We start from the raw sequence: 20,226 nt of genomic DNA on the forward strand, positions 1-20,226 counted from the left end.
GTTTATTAAACAAAATCAGGAAGCAGAGAACAAAATGGATAACAAATCAATCAATGGCTTTACTATGTATTAAAATAACTTTCATCCAACACATTACCAGTGCTTGGAATTTGGAAATTTTATGCTTTTCAACAAAGGGAATGTTATTAACCGATGTTCAGAAAAATCTCACGAACCAGCCAGGAGTTATTCATAATACTCTCATCTCTGGGAAGTCTTGCTCTCAGATGAAAACAAAGGATATTTCAAACGTAGTTTTATTTCCTCAGAAGTACACCGTTACCTAATCCAAACAGAACACCAACACAATAGAATGCCATTTATTGAACACTCAGACTTGTTAATCTTCATAATAAGGTTTAGAGTAAAAGACACTGGTAATTCAGAGTAGATTTTAATTTAGTGGTGAGTCAAACATTGGCTGAATGCTGTATTACCCAGGACAGACATGTCCTATCATAAAAACAATGTTTGGTTAAAACTAGGAAAATATCACTTTGAGGATAGCAGTGAGACAGAAAGCATTTAGTCCTGAAGGGCATATTGTCTGCCTCTACTTCCATATACTATACACCAAATTGGGGGTCAGAGGAAGGAGGAGGGAGGTGACAATGACATTACCTGAAGAAAAAATTTGTGCATCTTCACTCTTAGTTCTTTTTCCTCATATATTAGCTCAGTAGTTAAAAAATGTAATATAACTTTACAACTTCTACTGGAAGGACACAATAGAACTATTGTTATTATTTCCATTATAGTAACATGCAAGGGCTAATCAAGGTCTTCAGAAATAATTTTGAGGCCAAATTGTTTTCGACTAACAATTTACCACAATGGGAACTCAAGAAATAGCTGGAAAAGAGAAATGAGTATTAAGAGAGAGAAGAACATTTATGTAACACTATGATCACTTCAAACTGCTAAAAAAAGAAAAGATTAACTTGTTAGCACAGTGAGTCCTTGCCTCTAGGAGGACAAGGCCCAACTCTGGGTATGAACACGGAAAAAAGATAAAAATTCATAACTTGCATAAATTACTTGTGCAGTTACACAGAAAGCAAATGACTAGCATACAACTTTGGAACATCTCATAACAGGAGCCTATTTCTTTACCTCTATACAGCTGGAATCCATCAGAAAGCAATGCAAATGCTGCAACTTATAATAGCAAATCTGCAATTGCCTTCCATGAATGGAACATGGCATCATTGTTGGGGTAATTCATAATGTGGTTTGGAGGTGTAACTGATAATACACCTTAGAGCCTCCTTCTCTAAAATTGCCCAGAGAGGTGAGAAGAAAACAAAATGTTGGAGAGTATAAGCATTTTTATTCCAAATAAGAATAAATTGAAAATATTATACTTTGGGGGTTTTGTGTGTTTTGTTTAAAGAATGAATGATCTTGGAAGTCCCTTCCAAACAGATAAGTGTTTTGTGATTCCATTCTTTGAGTCTGAAAAGATTCCTCAGAATTTCAAATGGAATGTTTTGAAACTCTTCTTTTAACATGTTGAACCATTCACTCTGATAATACCAATACACTACTTTTGCAAGAACAGAAGTGTGCACAAGTAAGAAAACACATGAAAATGACAGAGAAATGTCAGAACAAGATGATTATGCTAAAAAGATTTCAACAACAACAAAAAAACCCCACGTTCCTCAAAATGTGAGAAAGCTGAAGTGAACTATTTACACCTTTTTCACAAAGCTTCCCCAGAAACAGTCCTTTCTACAAAACTTCCAAGTGAAGACTGTAAACAGAAAATAAATTGTCAGAAAACTTTTCTGCCAAAAATATCTTCAGACAACTGTAACTGTCACTCTTGATCTAACTCATGCCAGTAGCACCTGAAAGGTTATCATCACCTGACAGCTGCCTGGTGACCTTTACAGATGAGCTGTCTCAGTTACAAATACATAAATATCTGAAACATCATTACAGAATTAACAGACTCATTTTGGCAGACAAGCCTTAGGATGTAACTTCCTAAGAACATAGAGATGGGTGCTCTAGGATGGGGTCAATAACTATTGCTTTTGAAATGATTACAATTAATTCTCATAAAGTGCCTGTCCTGCAATAGAATAGATTAACTAACCTGAGTTAAAGTTGAACTGCTCAGAGCATGAGAGGCCAAAATCTAAATTCTCTCAAAAAAACCCCAATTGTTTATCCCATTGTTTCATGTTTTAGGAATTTTATTTCAACAAAGTGCTCTCACTAGAGAGGTTATGGACTTGTATAGCCCTATTAATGGATCAAAATCTGCATTTATGCATTTGGCAAAATGAAAACACGGTTGCTACAACAGTTACTAGCTGGCAAATATCAAGTTGCCTTTGGTTATCTCAACTTTGCATCCTCCTACAGACAATATGGGGGCCACATATGATTTTTGCAACAGCAAATTAAAAATGTAATTAAATCAGATTGTCAAAAATGTAATCATTTAAAGTTTATAGCATTTTTCTTCACACATGCCCAAATAAAGACAAAGATACAATTCTAAAGCAAAACTTTTGGCCAGACAAAATGGCAGGCAGGATGCTCCTCAGGTACTTGAGTCAGCAGCACTGGGGCAATAGTATACCTGTGGTCCAGTTTTAGAGCTGGCCACGTGAGTGACACATCACATGAGTGCTTTTAATACCAGCTTCACATCACCTGTTGATCAGGAGGGGCAACTCATGTCTCTCAAAGATTATGAACAGTAAGATGAAGCAGAAGTTTTCACTGCCTATACACATCCTCCCAGAAGCTACCCAGAGCTACAGAATAAAGAGATGTCTGTAATGCTATATACACACATCCTATGGCACCAATGAAGTTCTAGCATAGGCCTTTGTGCTCTCCATTGGACTGTCCCTTAATTTGTCTCTTCTGTTCCTGCCTCTGCTTTCTCTGAGCCCCTTTGTTTTACTTTTTTTTCTCATTCTTTCGTTGTCATTACTTGTTTTATGTTTTTACCCTACAGATTTCTCCCTCCAGTGCCTTCCCTTCTAATATCAATGTACCTAAAAGAATAGATCCAAACAACTGCAACGAGATGCAAAACTGTGTAACACTTGTGCCATCTCCTGCTGCTCAAGCAAACACCTCATGGGAGAATTTATCAGAACTAAGGCACTGAGTAGACCCTTGAAAGAATCCCAAATATATGATCTAATTATGTATAAATTACAGGTAGGTAGATAGATAGATAGATAGATAGATAGATAGATAGATAGATAGATAGATAGATAGGTAGATAGGTAGATAGATCGATCGATCCACTTCCCCAAGCATACTGAAAGCAAAAATTTGTTTTTCAACATAATGAAAGAGAAGCAAAATCTTTCAAGCACACATTTTCATATGAAGAATGGCCTTGTCTTGGTACACATTTCTGTGTGTCTGAACTGCTTTGACATGCCAGAGGCAGAGGAACAGTTCACCCATTTATGCAAAAGTATAAATGACACAGAAAGCAAAACAGACCAGGGAAATAATGGATGAATGGCAAATATGACAGAGTGTCTCTGAAATTTGCTATTTGAACAGGAAAAGGAAAACTCAGTAAATGCACAACTGAATCAACTAATGAGAGAAAAAAAGAAGTTAAAAAAATCAAAACACTAAAGGCAAAGGAAACCTATGTACATGTCCACAGATACATATATGTTTTAAAACATTTTTTTAATCCATTATGTAAGCATCTGAACAATATAGGATGGTACACAAAGCACTGCTTTTACTGCCTCTTAATTAAAAAAAAAAAAAAGGACAATAATGCATAAGGATTACAAATGTAAAATTTAGGTGTTTAAAGATAACTGCTTTAAACACTGTACAGCTTACCAGTCTGCCATAAAACACAACTGAGCATTTGTTAAAGGAAAAATAAGTAAGAAAACTGAAGATAATTGAAAGGATTTCTTTTTGGCAAAAGGAAACAAGGCAGAATCAGCCAACAGTGCTGCTGCACATAGCAACAGCTAAGAGTGTATCCCCCTCCTGCAGCACTCTTTTTAAGAGAAATTGCTGATGAGCAAATTAGAGCTGGCTTAAGTGAGCCTGTAAGAAGGACCATAAAAGCACCTGACTTGTATAAACAGCAGTTTCCAAAGGAAAGGGAAACAGACCACTACAAATTCAATCCATGAAGGACTACAGCTCCAGCCGGGCAACAGGTACCTTTCTGCTCAGGAACATTTATAGTAAGTGGGGAAGGCAGAACAAGGAGGCACTGGATGAAATGAATACTCTTCACACATGTATAAACCTGATGATGTATGAACACATATCTCTGAAGTCTTTATGTGTAACAGAAAAAAGGGTGGCATTCTGGAGGGAACTACAAATCTGTTGTATAGCACGCACCATCTATTATCATCCCCAAGCTCCCAATCCACTGTTCTGGTTTGATCATGTAGTGAAAATATTTATCCTAGAGTGTAGCATCCTAAGAGTAATGGCATAACACATCCACCTTAGACTTGTTCATCACATTAAGGAGACTGCTCTCTTAGTCAAAAATATATTACTGAGAAAAGGTCTCTCTCTTTCATGGACATTGCTATGGTAACTGGAATAGTAACCTTAATACATGCATTCCACTCAGGAGACTTTTGCTTCAACAAACAGGGAGAACTAAGATTTATTAAGTATTTGGTCCACTTTCTTAGCAGTTCACATCCACAATTACTGTACTTAACCCTTGCTATCTATAAATACTGCTTGGAAGATGTAAACCATTCTGCTAACCTCTTTCAAAACACAATACACCTTATACAACAGACACACTCTGCTGTGTAAATTTTAAGTAAGGACATTGACCTCTTTATTAAATTCTTAATGCTTAGGGTTGTGGAATGAGCCAAAAATCAATAGGGACATAAATTTTAAGAAGGATTGCAATGATTAGCTGTATTTTTGTCTAAAGGTCACAAAAGGTAGTTGGATGTTAGGAAGAAATTCTTCACCATGAGGGTGGTGAGACACTGGAACAGGTTGCCCAGGGATGTGGTAGAAGCCCCATTCCTGGAGGTTTTTAAGGCCAGGCTGGATGTGACTATGAGCAACCTGATCTAGTGTGAGGGGTCCCTGCACATGGCAGGGGGCCTGGAACTAGATGATCCTTGGGGTCCCTTTCAACCGTGATTGATTCTATAATTCTATGCTCTTTTAGCCAGAAAAAAATTATTTCATTTTTCCTAACATACCCCAACCTATGGATTTTGTCCCATAACCATAGATTTCAATCAGCATGGAATCAATCTACATCTTAATGAATACAACTAGAAGCAACTAAGTTATCACAAGAAGTAAAGACTTCAGGAAAATGAATTTCTGGTACTCTGTGGAAGAAACCAAAACACAAAACATCAACAACCAAAACCAAAATCAAAGGGTCAGAAAACAAATGCCCAGGAAAATACTTTTGCAATCAATAATGGTACAGAGAGCTACAAGACAGTATAGAGGTCATGACAAATGCAGGATACTATTCATGTACAACGTATGTGGTGAAGGAAGGGAGATTTCTGAAGAGGTGCACTAAGAAGTCACTTACAAAATGCAATGGTGACACAAGTTAATGGCCCTGAATACATAGCACTACTTAATGCTTGTTAACAATCATTAACAGTGGCACCAGTATCGATACTGCAATGGGGCTTAACATACTTGATTTGAGCAGAAATTACCCAAAATCTACTTCTAAGTAACCAAATCATGTGGTAAAGACATCGATAACACAAGAGCAGGAAGAAGTCCAGAGCATGCAGCAGATCCTAACAGTGTGGTCAGGCAGGGAAGATCAGTTAAAATAGCCACTAACATTATTGAAAGACTGGATTGCATGCAGTCCAGAGAAAAAAAATTTCCAGAGGGAAAAGCTTGCTTGTGTTGCAACTGGTGAAAAAAAGAAATTTAATCAGGAGCACAAAACACCTTCCTGAGAAATAGGCTATACAACTGCTCATCCTCAGGGTGGGGAATCAGAGGATGTAAGGAACAGTAATCCTCTGGCCTTCTCCCCACTAGGGAAAGCTCTGCTGTCACCCTGGTGACAGTCCCACAGCTGCAAAGCCACAACATCTAAACAGGTGAGATCCACTCACAAAGACAAGTCTCTGAATCTGAAGCACAAAAACCTCTCTGCTTCATGGAAGAAAATTAGTATTTCCCTTGTGATAATGTTTATTGATGAAAAGGGTATTTTTTTTCCTTCTGATAAATCCCTACAGATCTCCACTTCCATGCAGAAGAAAGTATAGGATTTTCCCCACCCTGGTTTTTAAGGGAGTGTGTTAATTCATGTACAGGTGCAACCCAAATTATTTCATGCTTTATTATTTGCAATCCTACTTACGATGCTGCATAATTTATTTCCATTTCTATTTGCTGTTCACAGTAACACTTTTGTAGCTTTAAGCACCTCACGTTATTTATCTCCTACTTTACATTCCTGCTTCATGTTTAACAATAAATTCATTCTCTAACAGGAGAAATGGATAGAAAACCAAACCAAAGAACTACTGCACTTAAACTTAGAACAACAAACAAAAAAAATCAACCAAACGAAAGCAATCATCCCCAAAACACCCAAACAAACAAGAAAGTGAAACTTCTTCCTATTCCAAGACTGGGCATTGTTTTGAGAAGCAACAATTCCTGCAACAAAGGATTCAACAAGGTACCAGAGGTACCTCCATAACTTTATCCTGAATGACCATCTACAGGGAACTAGGGAAGTCCTCAGATTCAGCATAAATACAGCCCCAAACTCCTTCATTGGATCCCTAGTGAGAGCTTTGAATTATTCAACCCATTTCACAACAACATTGCTTAAATGCTATTAACAAGTTATTTTAACAAATCAGTAGAATGGTATCAATCAAAACTTTGATTCTCATTTTTAGCAGCTTCTGTGAGAAATTTAGCCAGCCTGGAGACAGTCCATGCATCTTTTCAAATTTTCTGCAGATTTTCCAAGATACAGCCATCAGACTTGGCAAAATGTGGGCATGTAATGCACACCACTGCCAGACTTCTATGAAAGAATTTTAGCTAAAAGTCTTCAAAGACTGGACTGTGATCTACATTTTTTTTTTATTTGCTCTTCTATGTGCTGATTTTTCCCTATATGAGGAACCAAAGTCCAACCACCCTCTGTTGCTTTTCAGAAATAAACCCTTCACACTGAACCACAGGCAACAAAACAACTCCCAGGCCTGGCTTTCAGCTTCAGGCTCTGCACAGATAGATTCAGATAAATAATGAAAGCTACATGTAGAGCTGGCAAAAGTTCCACTGTACATTCTCCTCTTCCCTTCTGCCCAAGTCTCTGACACAACATTAATGCATAATATCACAGCCTAAATACCCGAATGTCAAAGACAGCTCCTGCTACACCAAAAATGCACTTGTGCCCAGTGGCTGCATTCCAACCTGGCCACTTCAGATTCTCATCTCATTTAAAGGACAGAAATAAAAAATAAAATTAACTCATCATAAATTACAAGAGTAATACTAACATATATAGATACACAAATCTAACAGAGGTGCTTGTCTGATTATTGATTCCAATTCAGTATCAAGTTTCTGGAGTAGAGTCTGTCTTCTTTTACTGCTCAGTGATGGACTGATTTCTTGCAGTTGACCTATATCTACTAGCAAACATCACAACCTGCTCAGGTCTGATAGATCAAGTTCGTATTTGCCTCACACGCACAGGAAAAGCTTCCTTTAAAAAGTGCTGAATGTTTTAAATCATGGTTTCCCACACAAATTTGGCAGAGGTGGTATGGTGGAATCTGTGAGCTGTGCTTTTCAAACCACTTCCATTTTCATCATGCAGTTTTTAAAGCAATTTCAACCATCTTCATTCCAAGTTTCCCAGACTCATTTTTTACATAATTTCTGAAACCAGATGCTCTTTCAGATAACATAGACTGATCTGACTGATGCTTGTGTATACTCTCCATCATGGCCTTTTAAATACAGTTGACGTGATCAGATTTATAATTGAAAAAGCTTAGTCAACTACTATGTTATTCTTTTCAAGAAAAACTGTAGCCATCATGCATATTTTCTTTCTCTTTTCTTTGTAAATGCTTACCAAAAAAAAAAAATCCAAGACATTTTTAAAAAATTGCCTTTGAAGTAAAAGGAAAAAAGAAAGGGAGGTAGAAATCTGAAAGATACCTGCACAGATACATGTTCAAATTAAATTAAATATGAACATATTTTTTCACTTTAAAGCTAGCTCAGAATTTTTTCTTTTCTTTGGCAACAGTTGATTATCTTCAGATAAAGGACAACATTTCCTCTGTGGCTTTAAACATTTGCATAATTATTAACTTTGGTGGCAAGTACATAAAATTGTGGAGTCAGTTTCAAGCAGAAAAGGAAATGGACTGTAAAAACTTCTGTATGCAGAGCTTTTCTTATTAAAGAGTACACCAGAAATAACTACATGGGGATGAATTTTGTAGTGGAGGAACTTGCAAACAAGGAATAAAGAAGATTGTGTTTGGAAGATAACGCTATTCAGGCATCAGTATGGAGTTTCATTAAACAGCAGCAGTTAAATACTAGGCCTTACCTAGGAACATCAGGCTTCATCTAGCACTTGAAATCCTTAAATTAGATATTTTCTACAAAAATATTCTCTAGAACCTATAGAAACTGCTTACAGCAGGAATCACATTTGCGGTCTCTATTCTCACCCCTCTCAGGAGGTCAAGATGATGAAACTTTCAGATGGATACAAATTATATCATCCCAAGAGGAGCAAAAAAAACAGACTTCTGGACTCTGCAGAGTCCAAAGCACTTACCCTGACAATAACCAAAGCGCCAAATGCTCCCCTCCAGCTCCACAGAAACGAATGCTGAATATTGTTACATATTTCATTCTCCATGCATATAAAGCCACTATGGCAATGCTACCATGCCAGGAAAGAAAATACAATCTTAAATCTTGAAAACAAAAATAGAAGCAGGAAGCAGAAATGAGACTTCTCATTTCATTTATTATCTGGGATACTGACTTCATTGACCAAACTGGAAATTTTCAAAGAGACAAAAAACCACTATACATAATTCTGTGTTTATCAGGAATATTAAATAATTTCTAAACTAATTATCCCCACTTTTTCCTCAGTTCACATATACATAATCTATTTGGTTTGTGTGGCAAGATTTTGTTAGAAGGTCTACAGGGGTGGCTTCTGTGAGAAGCTCGGAGAAGCTTCCCTTAGGTCTGACAGAGCCAATGCCAGGTATCTCCAAGATGGACCTGCTGCTGGCCAAGGCAAAGATAACAACAAAAGTGGTAGCACCTCTGGAAAAAAATGCTTAAGAAGGGGGAAGAACCTCCCACCAGGGCAGCTGGGTGCCAAAAGGAGGCTGTGACCCCATGGGACAGCCCCTGCTAGAGCAGGCGCTTGGCAGAACTTGTGTACTCATGCAGAGAGGAGCCCACAGTGGAAAAGGTTTGCTGGCAGGACTTGTGACCCAACAGTGAACCCATTCTGGAGGAGTTCGTGAAGAACTCTAGCCTATGTGAAGGATGCATGTTGCAGAAGTTTGTGGAGGACTGTCTCCTGTGGGATGGACTCTATACTGGAAAAGGGAAAGAGTGTGAGGTCTCCTCCCCCTGAGGAAGAAGAGTCAGCAGTTGTGACTAGGTCTAAGTGTTGCATCTACTACAGAAGACCCAGCTGGAATGCTCACCCACCACCAAGAACCTGGACTGTGCCTATGAGACCTTGCAGGAATCTTTCTTTTACTTCTTAACTCTTTCTCTCTACTTTTCCCCTCTCCTTTGTCTTCCCACTTTCAATCTGCCCCAGTTCATTACTGAGAGTTTCCACCAGCTCCAACAAACACAATTGGCATCGGTTCACTTTTATTTACTCCAATCTTGGTGTGACTTCCCCTGCCACCCAAGGACTGGCACAGGATATCAGGTAGTGACAACAACCCACGTGATGGAGAGAAAAGGAGTCCAAAAAGTTGGCAAAAAATAATTTTAATTTCTTTCTTTTTTGCATTAAAACCACATAACTTTTTGGGAATCTGCATAGCAGTTATAAATCACTTAACAAAGTAGAACACTAAATACAATTTGCAGACATCAGAAAATGACTAAGAGCTGTAGAAGTATATTGAAATATTTAAAAATCCATTCCAAATGTGAGGAGTTAGAACCAGTTCTCAAATCCCAAAGTCCAGGTATTAATAGGAACATTTAATTTTCTCAATTGCTACTTTTGAGAATCCATAAACAACATCCAGTTCTTCAAAACAATTCATCACTGCTTCCAACTGAGTCAGTAGCATAAAAAGAAAATTTTAGTGGGTTTCTACCAGAGGAAGCTTTAAAATTAGAAAGGGACTTCAAAAATTAATGAAACAGACATGACTCACAACTACAAGGGAAACTGGGACACTGGCCAGTCTCAAGAGTCTGAAATTTTAACTGATTCTTCCTCAGTGTCTGCAGAGCTGCATCGTTCAGCACTCAAAATTTTTACCTAGTTTTGAATGATGTGAGTTTTGACACTTACCATTAATCCATTTGGCTTCTGGATTGTGAGCTATCAACTCTTTTCTGAAGAGGTCTTCCAAGGACAACCTGGTTTCTGACGAATTTGCGAGTTCGTCTGAAACAGACATAACAAAAATCATTTCAGACAGTCATTAAAAACAGTACACTTGCTGTAGTTTGTAAAACACTGGAATCACAAAAACAGAACACATAGTTAAAAGTCATGTCAAAAACAGCAACCTTGATTTTTATTTTATTTTATTTTACTTTATTATTTTTTCCATTACAAGAAAACATTTCATTTTTCTTCAGTAAAGCTTCAGAAACCCAAACCATTCCATGAACCTATGAAAACAAAATGTCAGTACCTTATGGACAGGATAACCAATGTAGTGCTTGGCTATTTATTACACTGGGATTATAGTGGCAAAACTCCTTCTTCCCATAGTCCTAAACCGTTAAGTTTTGTTTATAAAATAAAAATTCCATGACAGCCAAAGAACATAGGCCACATTGATCACCTTATACAGACAGAAACTACAAAAAATCCTCTTGTAAGTAAATTTGGAAATAATATCACAGAATTATCAGGGTTGGATGGGACCTCATTTAGTTCCAACCCCCCCTGCCATAGGCAGGGACACCTTCCACTACATCAGGTTGCCCAGAGCCTGGCCTTAAAAACATCCAGGGATGGGGCAACCTGTTCCAGTGTCTTGCCACCCTCATGGTGAAGAACTTCTTCCTGTCGTGTGATCTAAATCTCCCCTCCTCTAGCTTGTACCCATTCCCCCTAGACCTATCACTACCCAACATCCTAAAAAGTCCTTCACCAGCTTTCTTGTAGGCCCCCTTCAGAGAAGTGCTCCATCCCTCTGACCACCTATTCTACAAATTAAAATGTAAAAATTAGTAATTCTCTATGCACATTTTATAGGCTGTTCTTGCTCTCTAGTGATAAAACAACATAGCATTTGGCTAACTGCCTTGTGTTTTTCCCAAACATGATAGAATCCAGGAATACTATGCCTCTGAACATTAGCCAACATTCATTTTCAAAACAACAAGCAAACAAACAAACAAAGTTGCCAGCTCTTAAAATCATCTCCCTGCTTCAGAAAAGAATAAAAAAAAAAAAAAACTTTATTGAATTCTACTTCTCTTGTGCTGTAGGTATTCTACTTCTCTTGTGCTGTAAGTTAAACAAATAATAAGTAGTAAAAATTCAACAGTGAACTGTCACACTAAGATGACATCAGAGGTACTATTAAAGCAATAATTTTGCTGTCAAAACACAGAGTTTCTGATGAATGTTCACTGATAGTAGCTATGCACTTCACCTGCCTGCTTTAGGCTATTTAGGAGAAGAGCAGCCACCAAAAGCTGTGTTACAACACCTGTGCACAGGCAAAAAAAAGAAATGCACCTATGCACTTCCTACACAATCAACTAGACAGATGCCCAGCCAGGTCTTTTAATCATTTTATCATCATTGGGCAGGCTTGGCATTGATTACTGAAGTATTTCTCTGCTCTTCTGAGCTTTTCCTTCCAATGTGTCAGATCCACCTTCTCTATTAGAGGAACCTTACTCAGAGTTTGCCCTTACAGGCTGCTGATATCAAAGAGCACCACTGATGTTAGACTCAGAGATAAAGAATATCTAGGAGCCAAGGAACAATCTTGTTATCTTGATGTTGACCCATTATGCTACCAGCACTTTTTTAACAAAGAGATGTGCTTTGTAAAGGTCATATCCTGTAATGAATTTCAGATGAAAATGTGACCCCTTCACAGTGAATAAAGTTAATCACGGTCTTCATTTAGCCAAGTTTCTCAATCAGAAAAGCTGAAACCTCACCGGAATCAACAACAATAAGATTGTTTTGCCTTTAAATGTCAGCAGTGCCTGCTGTAGTCACTTCAGTCAGTATTAATAAGGTGCATCCTTGCTGTATTGAAGAGAAGCTCCTTTCTAATGCACATCATAAATTTACGATAGAGACAAAGCCATCACAGCTGCTCATTCCACAGTGCTGCTGCATTTTGCATGCACCTCCCTCCCAGGTCTCAGCAGGTCTCCAGTAAGCACTTACTCATCTTAATCAACTCTTCCTGTACTTGATGTCTTATAAGTCTAAGCATGTCGAGTTGTTCAAATCCTCTCTCTTAAGACAAACATTCTAATCCTTAAATAAGCTTTTTGCCCTCTTCTTACCATCCAGAGATCAAAATAGCCTGTTTGGGGTTTTTTTTAGTCTCCAAGTCCAGCATGGGACATAGTATTCCACTTGTAGCCTTACTAGAGCTGTTTGTGATCCCAAAAGGACTCCCCCTCTAATCTTTCTTGAGTTTGTTTCTATTTATTGTGACCCCTTACATCTTGCCAGTTTGCCTACTATCAATCAAGCTCACACAAGCTGTTATGCTGCCAAAATTGTCTTACCCAAGACAGTTTAGTTTTCACAGATTTGTTTTAATTATTATTATTATTAATTGCTTTCATAAAAATCACTGATCAACACACCATGTACAGAAAGGCTATCAGAGAAGAAAGCTACACCAGTTCTGCTCTCTGTCTTCTATTTAATTCACGTGCCTGCCAAGTAATCTTGGCATAATTTGAATTTTAAAGTAACTTTTAAAATTGCTATTTGCATGTGTAAACTGGAAAATACTGACATCTTCAAGGAACTTTACTATATGTTTGAAGAGTGTGGGGTTTTTTCTAATGCTAAGTCATTGCCAAAATAGAGCATGGTTTGTGGTCCTCGACATTAGCTTTCCACCCTGTCAGCATCTCATATAGTATATTTTTTTTAATGTTAATTTGACATCAAAAGACTCTAAAACAGTCATTTAAGTTTTCAAAATGCCTAATTTCTATGTAGCAAGATAATTACACATCAAGTGAACTCTAAAAACATTCTACTGGACTAATCATAGAATCATAGAATGGTTTGGTTTGGAAGGGACTTTGAAGATTGTCGAGATCCAATCCCTTTGGGGGAGAGGCATTCCCTGGACAGGGACACCTTCCACCAGACCAGGTTGCTCAAAACCCCTTCCAACCTGACCTTGAACACTTCCATAAATCTACCCTTTTTCAGTTTAAAGCCATTACCCCTTGTCTTATCACTACATGCCCTTGTAAAAGTTCCTCTCCAGGTTTCCTTTAAGTACTACAAGGCCACTATAAGTTCCCCCTGGAGTCTTCTCCAGGCTGAACAACCCCAGCTCTCTCAGCCTGTCTTCAAAGCAGAGGTGCTCCAACTCTCTGATCATTTTTGTGGTCCTCCTTTGGCCTTATTCCAACAGGTCCAGGTCCCTCTTAAGGTGAGGGGCCCTGAGCTGAACACGGTATCCTTTCTTGAGCACAAGCACAAATTAGTACTTCACAAAATAAGTTTTTTATTTTAAAAACTGTCTTTTTCCACTTCATGTTTATTACCAAATAGCCTACTATCTCTTTTTCATTTCCATTTTAAATTTTACTCAAGTTATTCCTTGAAGGAATCATATTTCTAATGTCCTCACACTATTTCCCACTGATGTCTATATTTTGGTCCATTATGTATAGAAAACAAACAGGGATTACAGAAGATACAAACAAAATCAAATGTTAAAAACTAAATGGCTACTTCTTAACCATGCATCAAACTAACAGATCAATAACTGCTGTGTGAAATGATAAACCTGTTACTAAACAAGAGGACTGCAAAAGCAGAAATTAACAGCCTTGTTACTTTTCATAACTTTATTAGATATTATTCTTGCAGTTTAAAGTAGTCTAAACACTTCATAAAATTTACCTTGTAACTTAGCAAATAAAACTAATAATGACATAGTGTAGTATATTATTAAAGCAAATTCCTTACTGACTTTTTCTATAGGAAAATAATTTTTAACACTAGAATTGACACTAAAGGCTTGATGTTAAGTGCCATCTGGCTAGGGGGAAAAACATCACTAGTAAACTGTATGCAAGCTAACAGATATATCAATAACTGGGAAAATTAGTATAGTTCATATGTTTGCATGAAAAGAGAAAAAACAACTTGCTGTAGTCAGATGTCAAAACTCATTTGCTAATTTACAGTAGTTACAGGCAAGAAAATATAGCATGAACAGAAACCTGAATCTTCTGGTAATGAATCTCCACTTGCTTTCTATTCATTTAAGAGCATTATGACAGACAGTGTGGAGGGGTCAGTCCTAACATTGTTCTAAACAGAGTATTTCTCTGTTGGTTATAATCCAAATGGACTCTCTTCCTAGAGCTTGATTTTACTCAAGCCACTCTCAAAAAAAAAAAAAAAAAAAAAAGCATTTTCTGACAGTTTGGCTGACCTAAATGTTCCCTAGAGGAATTTTTCTGCAAATCTGCCTTATTTTTGTTCGCATCAAGAGACAGCTGAGTTTGCTTTGAGTCTATGATTAGAGTTACATGTCACTTTGCTCAACAGTAATTATCATAGATCAGCATGCATGGTTTAAAAGCTAACATCAAAAGCTCAGGAAAGGAATTCCACATAAAGCATTTGAATCTGCCACAACTTCAGAAACAGTAAGTTAACATGAAAGTAAAAGTACTGTCAGTCCCAAAATGAAAAGCAGCCTTAAGTGCTGTGGCAAAACACCTGTACAAGAGTGGCAATGACTGTACAACTCAGACTATTTGTAGGTGATTTTCCATATAAAAGCCTTCAGCTCCCAGTACTTGAGCATTTCTCAGTTTTGGAATATAGATCAACAGTGGTCAATCAGGTAGGTCTTCAGATAATTCCTATGATGTGGAACACACTGGCACGGTGCAAAGCACAAAAACATGCTGAATTAAAGGCAGGAGTGAGGTGCTCATCCCAGAAAAATCTACCTATCAATATTTCAGTATGTGCAGTATGTGATTAAAGTTTGAAAACATGAAAAAGAATAACAGATGAACAGAAAGATACCTGTATTATGTTTATATTGACATACAAATCAAATAATAGCATCACTTTCTGCCCCTGCCTTGGCCATTAATTCCCAATGTAAAGAAAGTTAAAAGATTATTCCCAAGGTATTTTCTTCTTTCTTCTCTCTTAAATAATTCTCCAGTCATCATCTCCAAATATTACACAAAAATCACTAGATTTATAATTAAATTGCCCCAGAGAATAGACAGACTCCTGCTCTGAAACTCTCAAGTTTTTCCACAGTTTTTTTCAGTCCCTTACTTTAACAAGAGTAACCTCATTTTTTTGTAACTTCATTCATTTGCTTTATCATTGCACTTATCTAATTGTAAAGAAAACTAGCAGGGATACTTGCCTGCAAGCCTTCTACTCCAGGCTACAGAGAAGTGTAGCAATTTGTACTCACTCAGCTGTTTTTTGGGATGTTCTTTTTTTTTGTTTGTTTTTTGTTTTGTTTTGGTGTGGGTTTTTTGTTTGGTTTTGGTTTGTTTTTATCTTGCTTTGTTTTGTTTTTCCAGGTAGTGCTTAGTCTGCACAGGTTCATAAAGAACTGTTGAGGTCCAACAAGAGGTTACTGGACTGGGAGTCCATTCAGACTGTACCACTGATATCTTACATTACTGAATGGTCTAATCTTCCATTTTCCCATCTCTTTGTTCTTCTGAGTACTAGCATAGATGAAAATCAGTATAAAGGGAACCAAAAATATTATTAATATTGTTGGTACAATTTACTAAAACCACAGGCATAATTGCAACACAGATATTTCATACTTAAACAAAAGCTAAGATAGTAGGTCTAAATACATTTCTTATTTCAACACAGTTCCTGCTTAGTGTTGTATATTAAAATTGTATTTCATGTAATAAAAATAATAACATTTACCAAGAATTTCCATTTAGGTTTAATAGAGCTTCTACCTTTACCAGAAGATAAAGCCACTTTGAAGCCTTTTGCATATAACTTTCATAGATGGTTTTCTTTTAAAAGCTTGTTATCTCATATGGAACTATTGATCCCTCTATCAAAAAAGGCATGAAAGTTACTCAAAGTTGGACTGAAGTCAAATGACAACTGTTAAAGCAAACATACATGGACCTAGACTTTCATATATTGTGAACAAAGCAATGTAGAGGTAATTGCAGGCCTAAGAGATGATTTCTATTGGATTTGGCATATCAGTAAATACACTTTTGCCCCCACAAAACCTCTCTCCATAAAAAGAAGCAGTGTGATGTGCAGTACTAAGGGGCATTTACTTGAAATCCAAGAAGCACCCATCAGTACAGGCAGAGCTAATTAAGGAAAGAAGTCTCAAAGTAGTATTTGAAATGAAAGGCAACATATTCTAAACTATTCCAAGGTGATATAGGACAAAATTCCCACTACTGCACTGAATACCCTAATTCAGGTCTTTTATAATTTATGAGAAGAATTTGCAAAGCAAGTATTTAAAATAAGAAATTGGTAGCACCTCAGGATTGAGCAACTTGCAATAGCCACACCTGTGAAAGTCTCCAAGTTTTCCCTCTTCTCATATGCTAGACATCTCAAAGTAACCTTACCTATCTTCAAGATCAGACAACTTCAGCTACAGTGCTTAGTGCTTACCAGAAAAGTGGCAGAGTATCAGAATATTTTCATGATTAATGAATCATGAAAGTGAAGGAGGAACAGCACTAATTGGGACCAAAACAGGAAAAGCAGCTGTCCTACAATGTACCTCCAAAGCTTTCTTTGGTAAGCATTTCCAACCCTCAAGAAACTCCAGTTTTACAGACCTAGATCATTCTGGGAAAAACATTTTATTTATATCAAATTCTAGAGTCTCTGTAGGATATCTTAGACCATCTCAGCTGACAGAACCAGTTTTCCCTCGCTTGACTTGAAATGAAATATAGGTCCCAGCTTACACCAAGTTTTCAGGCAAGCTCTGGTTTTTCAAACAGCCTCAGAGATGTTGTAATTCACTCATCTTCTTTAACATATTAAAAAAAACACCAAAAACATTTCCCTTGGTTGCCTATTCTTTTTCCCACTAGTGCCTTCAAAGACTTCAATTTACGTTTTTACATCATTAATAATTCTATATAGATATAAGAGCTAGAACTGATGTTTGTTATTGTGAATTCCAGTAAAGCACTTCTGAGATTTTACAAGCTTTAAAAAAAAAAAAAAGTTACATCTCCTTGAAAAGAAAAACAGACTTCAGCCTTGAAGTGTACCAGGATATGCCACGTTTTGCCCTCAACAGCTGTTTTTTATTAGTCCTTGAAGAAACTGAGACAATAGCAGCACAACTTTGCTTTTATTTTTCTTAAAATGTTCTAAGTTGAAATAAGTAAACAGTCATCCTCTTTTTTTCTTTTTTTTTTATCATTCCCTGGACAGCACCATGCATATGTACTAGATAGTTATACAAAACAGAAGCAGCAGAAGAATCCATAGTATTCCTACATAGTCTTTCCAGATGTCTTATTCCCTCTGACAAGCAAAAATTTTTGATCCTATTCTATTCAGTCTCATCACCCTCCTTTCAAGCAGCAGCAGCCTACTACTGTATTTGCCCATGAACAGTTCTACCCAACTTCCCTTGATGATCCATCCAGTCTGGAACCATCATTTAACTAAAGCACTTCATTAATATTTTTGTTTATATAAACTGAGCACTTGCATGCCAGAACATCTGCAGACCAATATTTACTATCTTGGCATGACATCCTGATCAAATACTTTACATAACTTTAAATCTGACAACAAGAATTCAAAGATATGTTTTAATATACAAGCTGTGCAGTGTTTCCTTCTCTTATGTTCCTACACGTTTAAATGGTTGCTGCCCCATCATCAAAAAGAGAATATTTAGAAAAATAACTCAGATCAAATTAGAACTAACAAACAAACAAACAAAAAAGAGTAATTATTTTATGTGTTCCAAATGAACTCTGAAGTAATTTCTCCCGTCTTTGTTTCTGAGAGGATGAAAAGGGAAGAAGCTTGAGCATATATGTATAAAAGATTCATCCTTCTGGTTCAGTGAAAAGTTTCCTCAGTATTAGCTTCCCATGATATATAGCTTTCTCTTAGCTTATCTGTGAGTTGGAAATTACATCAAAATCTTATAGTCAGCTCAAACCTGCTGAGGCTAATGAGGATTGCTGGTAGCTGTCTCAAGGCTTACACAATCCTAAGGACCTACTGCCAAAGCCAAACGTTTCTGCTCCGTAAGGCCTCTAGTACATCTCAAGTCTGTAGACAGGCACCAAATTTATAGTAGCCAAGAGTTAAAAATACTTAAGGGCATACAATAAGTTAACATTTATATGCCATTTAAATAACTGCATTATGAATCATATACCTTCAGTAAGATAAAATAAAGAAGTAGGTTACCTGGGGTTAAAAGAATGACAGACATAGTGATGAGTGAACAAACAACTAGAATCACCAGCAGCGCAATAGCAATTCCCTTCCAGTTCCTCTGCGGAGGGCTGTTACTTCCAAGTTCCTACAGGAATGGAAAAAGATAAAATAAAAGGAAAAGACCATGTTTCATAATCATATATTGCTAGAAAGATTAGTGATAGGAAAATTGCACACTGGATACTCATAATCACAGCATGGGAGGTGATGATGATCCCTCCACTCTCAATAGCAGGATCACAGAATTAACCAGGTTGGAAAAGACCTTTGAGATCATTCAGTCCAATCTATCACCCAACACCATCTAATCAACTAAACCATGGCACTGGTTAACACCATAAACACCTCCAGGGACAGTGACTCCACTAGCTCCCTGGGCAGCACATTCCAATGGCCAATCACTCTTTCTGGGAAGAATTTCTTCCTAACATCCAGTCCAAACCTCCCCTGGCACAGCTTGAGACTGTGTCCTCTCATTCTGTCACTGGTTGCCTGGGAGAAGAGACCAAGCCCCTCCTGGCTACAGCCTCCCTTCAGGCAGTTGTAGATAGCAATAAGGTCTCCCCTGAGCCTCCTCTTCTCCAGGCTAAACAACTCCAGCTCCCTCAGCTGCTCCTCACAGGGCTTGTGCTGCAGACCCCTCACCAGCTTTATTGTCCTTCTCTGGACATGCTCCAGCAACTCAACATCTTTCTTAAACTGAGGGGCCCAGAACTGGACACAGTACTCAAGGTGTGACCTAACCAGTGCTGAGCACAGGGCAGAATGACTTCCCTGCTCCTGCTGGCCACATTATTCCTGATGCAGGCCAGGATGTTATTTGCCTTCTTGGCCACCTGGGCACACTGCTGGCTCATGTTCAGCCTACTGTCAACCAGTACCCTAGGGTCCCTTTCTGTCTGGCTGCTCTCCAGCCACTCTGTCCCCAGCCTGTAGCACTGAATGGAGTTGTTGTGGCCAATGTGTGGCCAAGCCAGCACTTGGATGTGTTGAACTTCATGCTTTTGGACTCTGCCCATCCGTCCAGCCTGTCAATGCCCCTCTGCAGAGCCCTCCTACCTCTAACAGATCAACACCTGCTCCCAGCTTGGTGTCATCAGCAAACTTACTGCTGATGGACTCAAAGGTGTGTAATGCTTATGGTTTTTTAAATAGATTTTTCTTTTTAAAACAAACAAAAATATGTAATTTTATCCCCTAAGAGGCAATCAAATGAGCTTATACAAGCTGTCCAAAATACAGCTGGTATTACAATGAGCTGAACATAAACTTCAGGACAATAACATCTTGTAGTTTATAAGGTAATT

General features: G+C 37.6%; 1 protein-coding gene across 4 annotated transcripts in view; it reads right to left on the reverse strand.

Moving 5' to 3' along the window:
• Positions 1-18,998, reverse strand: part of DPP10 (dipeptidyl peptidase like 10) — a 225,999-nt gene extending 207,001 nt beyond the window's left edge. For 3 of the 4 annotated variants that reach the window (XM_054381325.1, XM_054381324.1, XM_054381323.1), the window contains exons 1-2: positions 18,890-18,998; positions 10,562-10,657 (exon numbers count right to left, since the gene is read on the reverse strand). In XM_054381325.1, the coding sequence (XP_054237300.1) occupies positions 10,562-10,657; positions 18,890-18,914 (121 nt within the window). In that variant the 5' untranslated portion in view covers positions 18,915-18,998. The remainder of the gene's footprint in view (positions 1-10,561; positions 10,658-18,889) is intronic. The other variant, XM_054381326.1, reaches the window with a different exon arrangement.
• Between the last annotated feature and the right edge of the window lie 1,228 nt (positions 18,999-20,226).

This window comes from Indicator indicator, chromosome 5, assembly GCF_027791375.1.
Source record: "Indicator indicator isolate 239-I01 chromosome 5, UM_Iind_1.1, whole genome shotgun sequence".
In the NCBI taxonomy this organism is placed as follows: Eukaryota; Metazoa; Chordata; class Aves; order Piciformes; family Indicatoridae; genus Indicator; species Indicator indicator.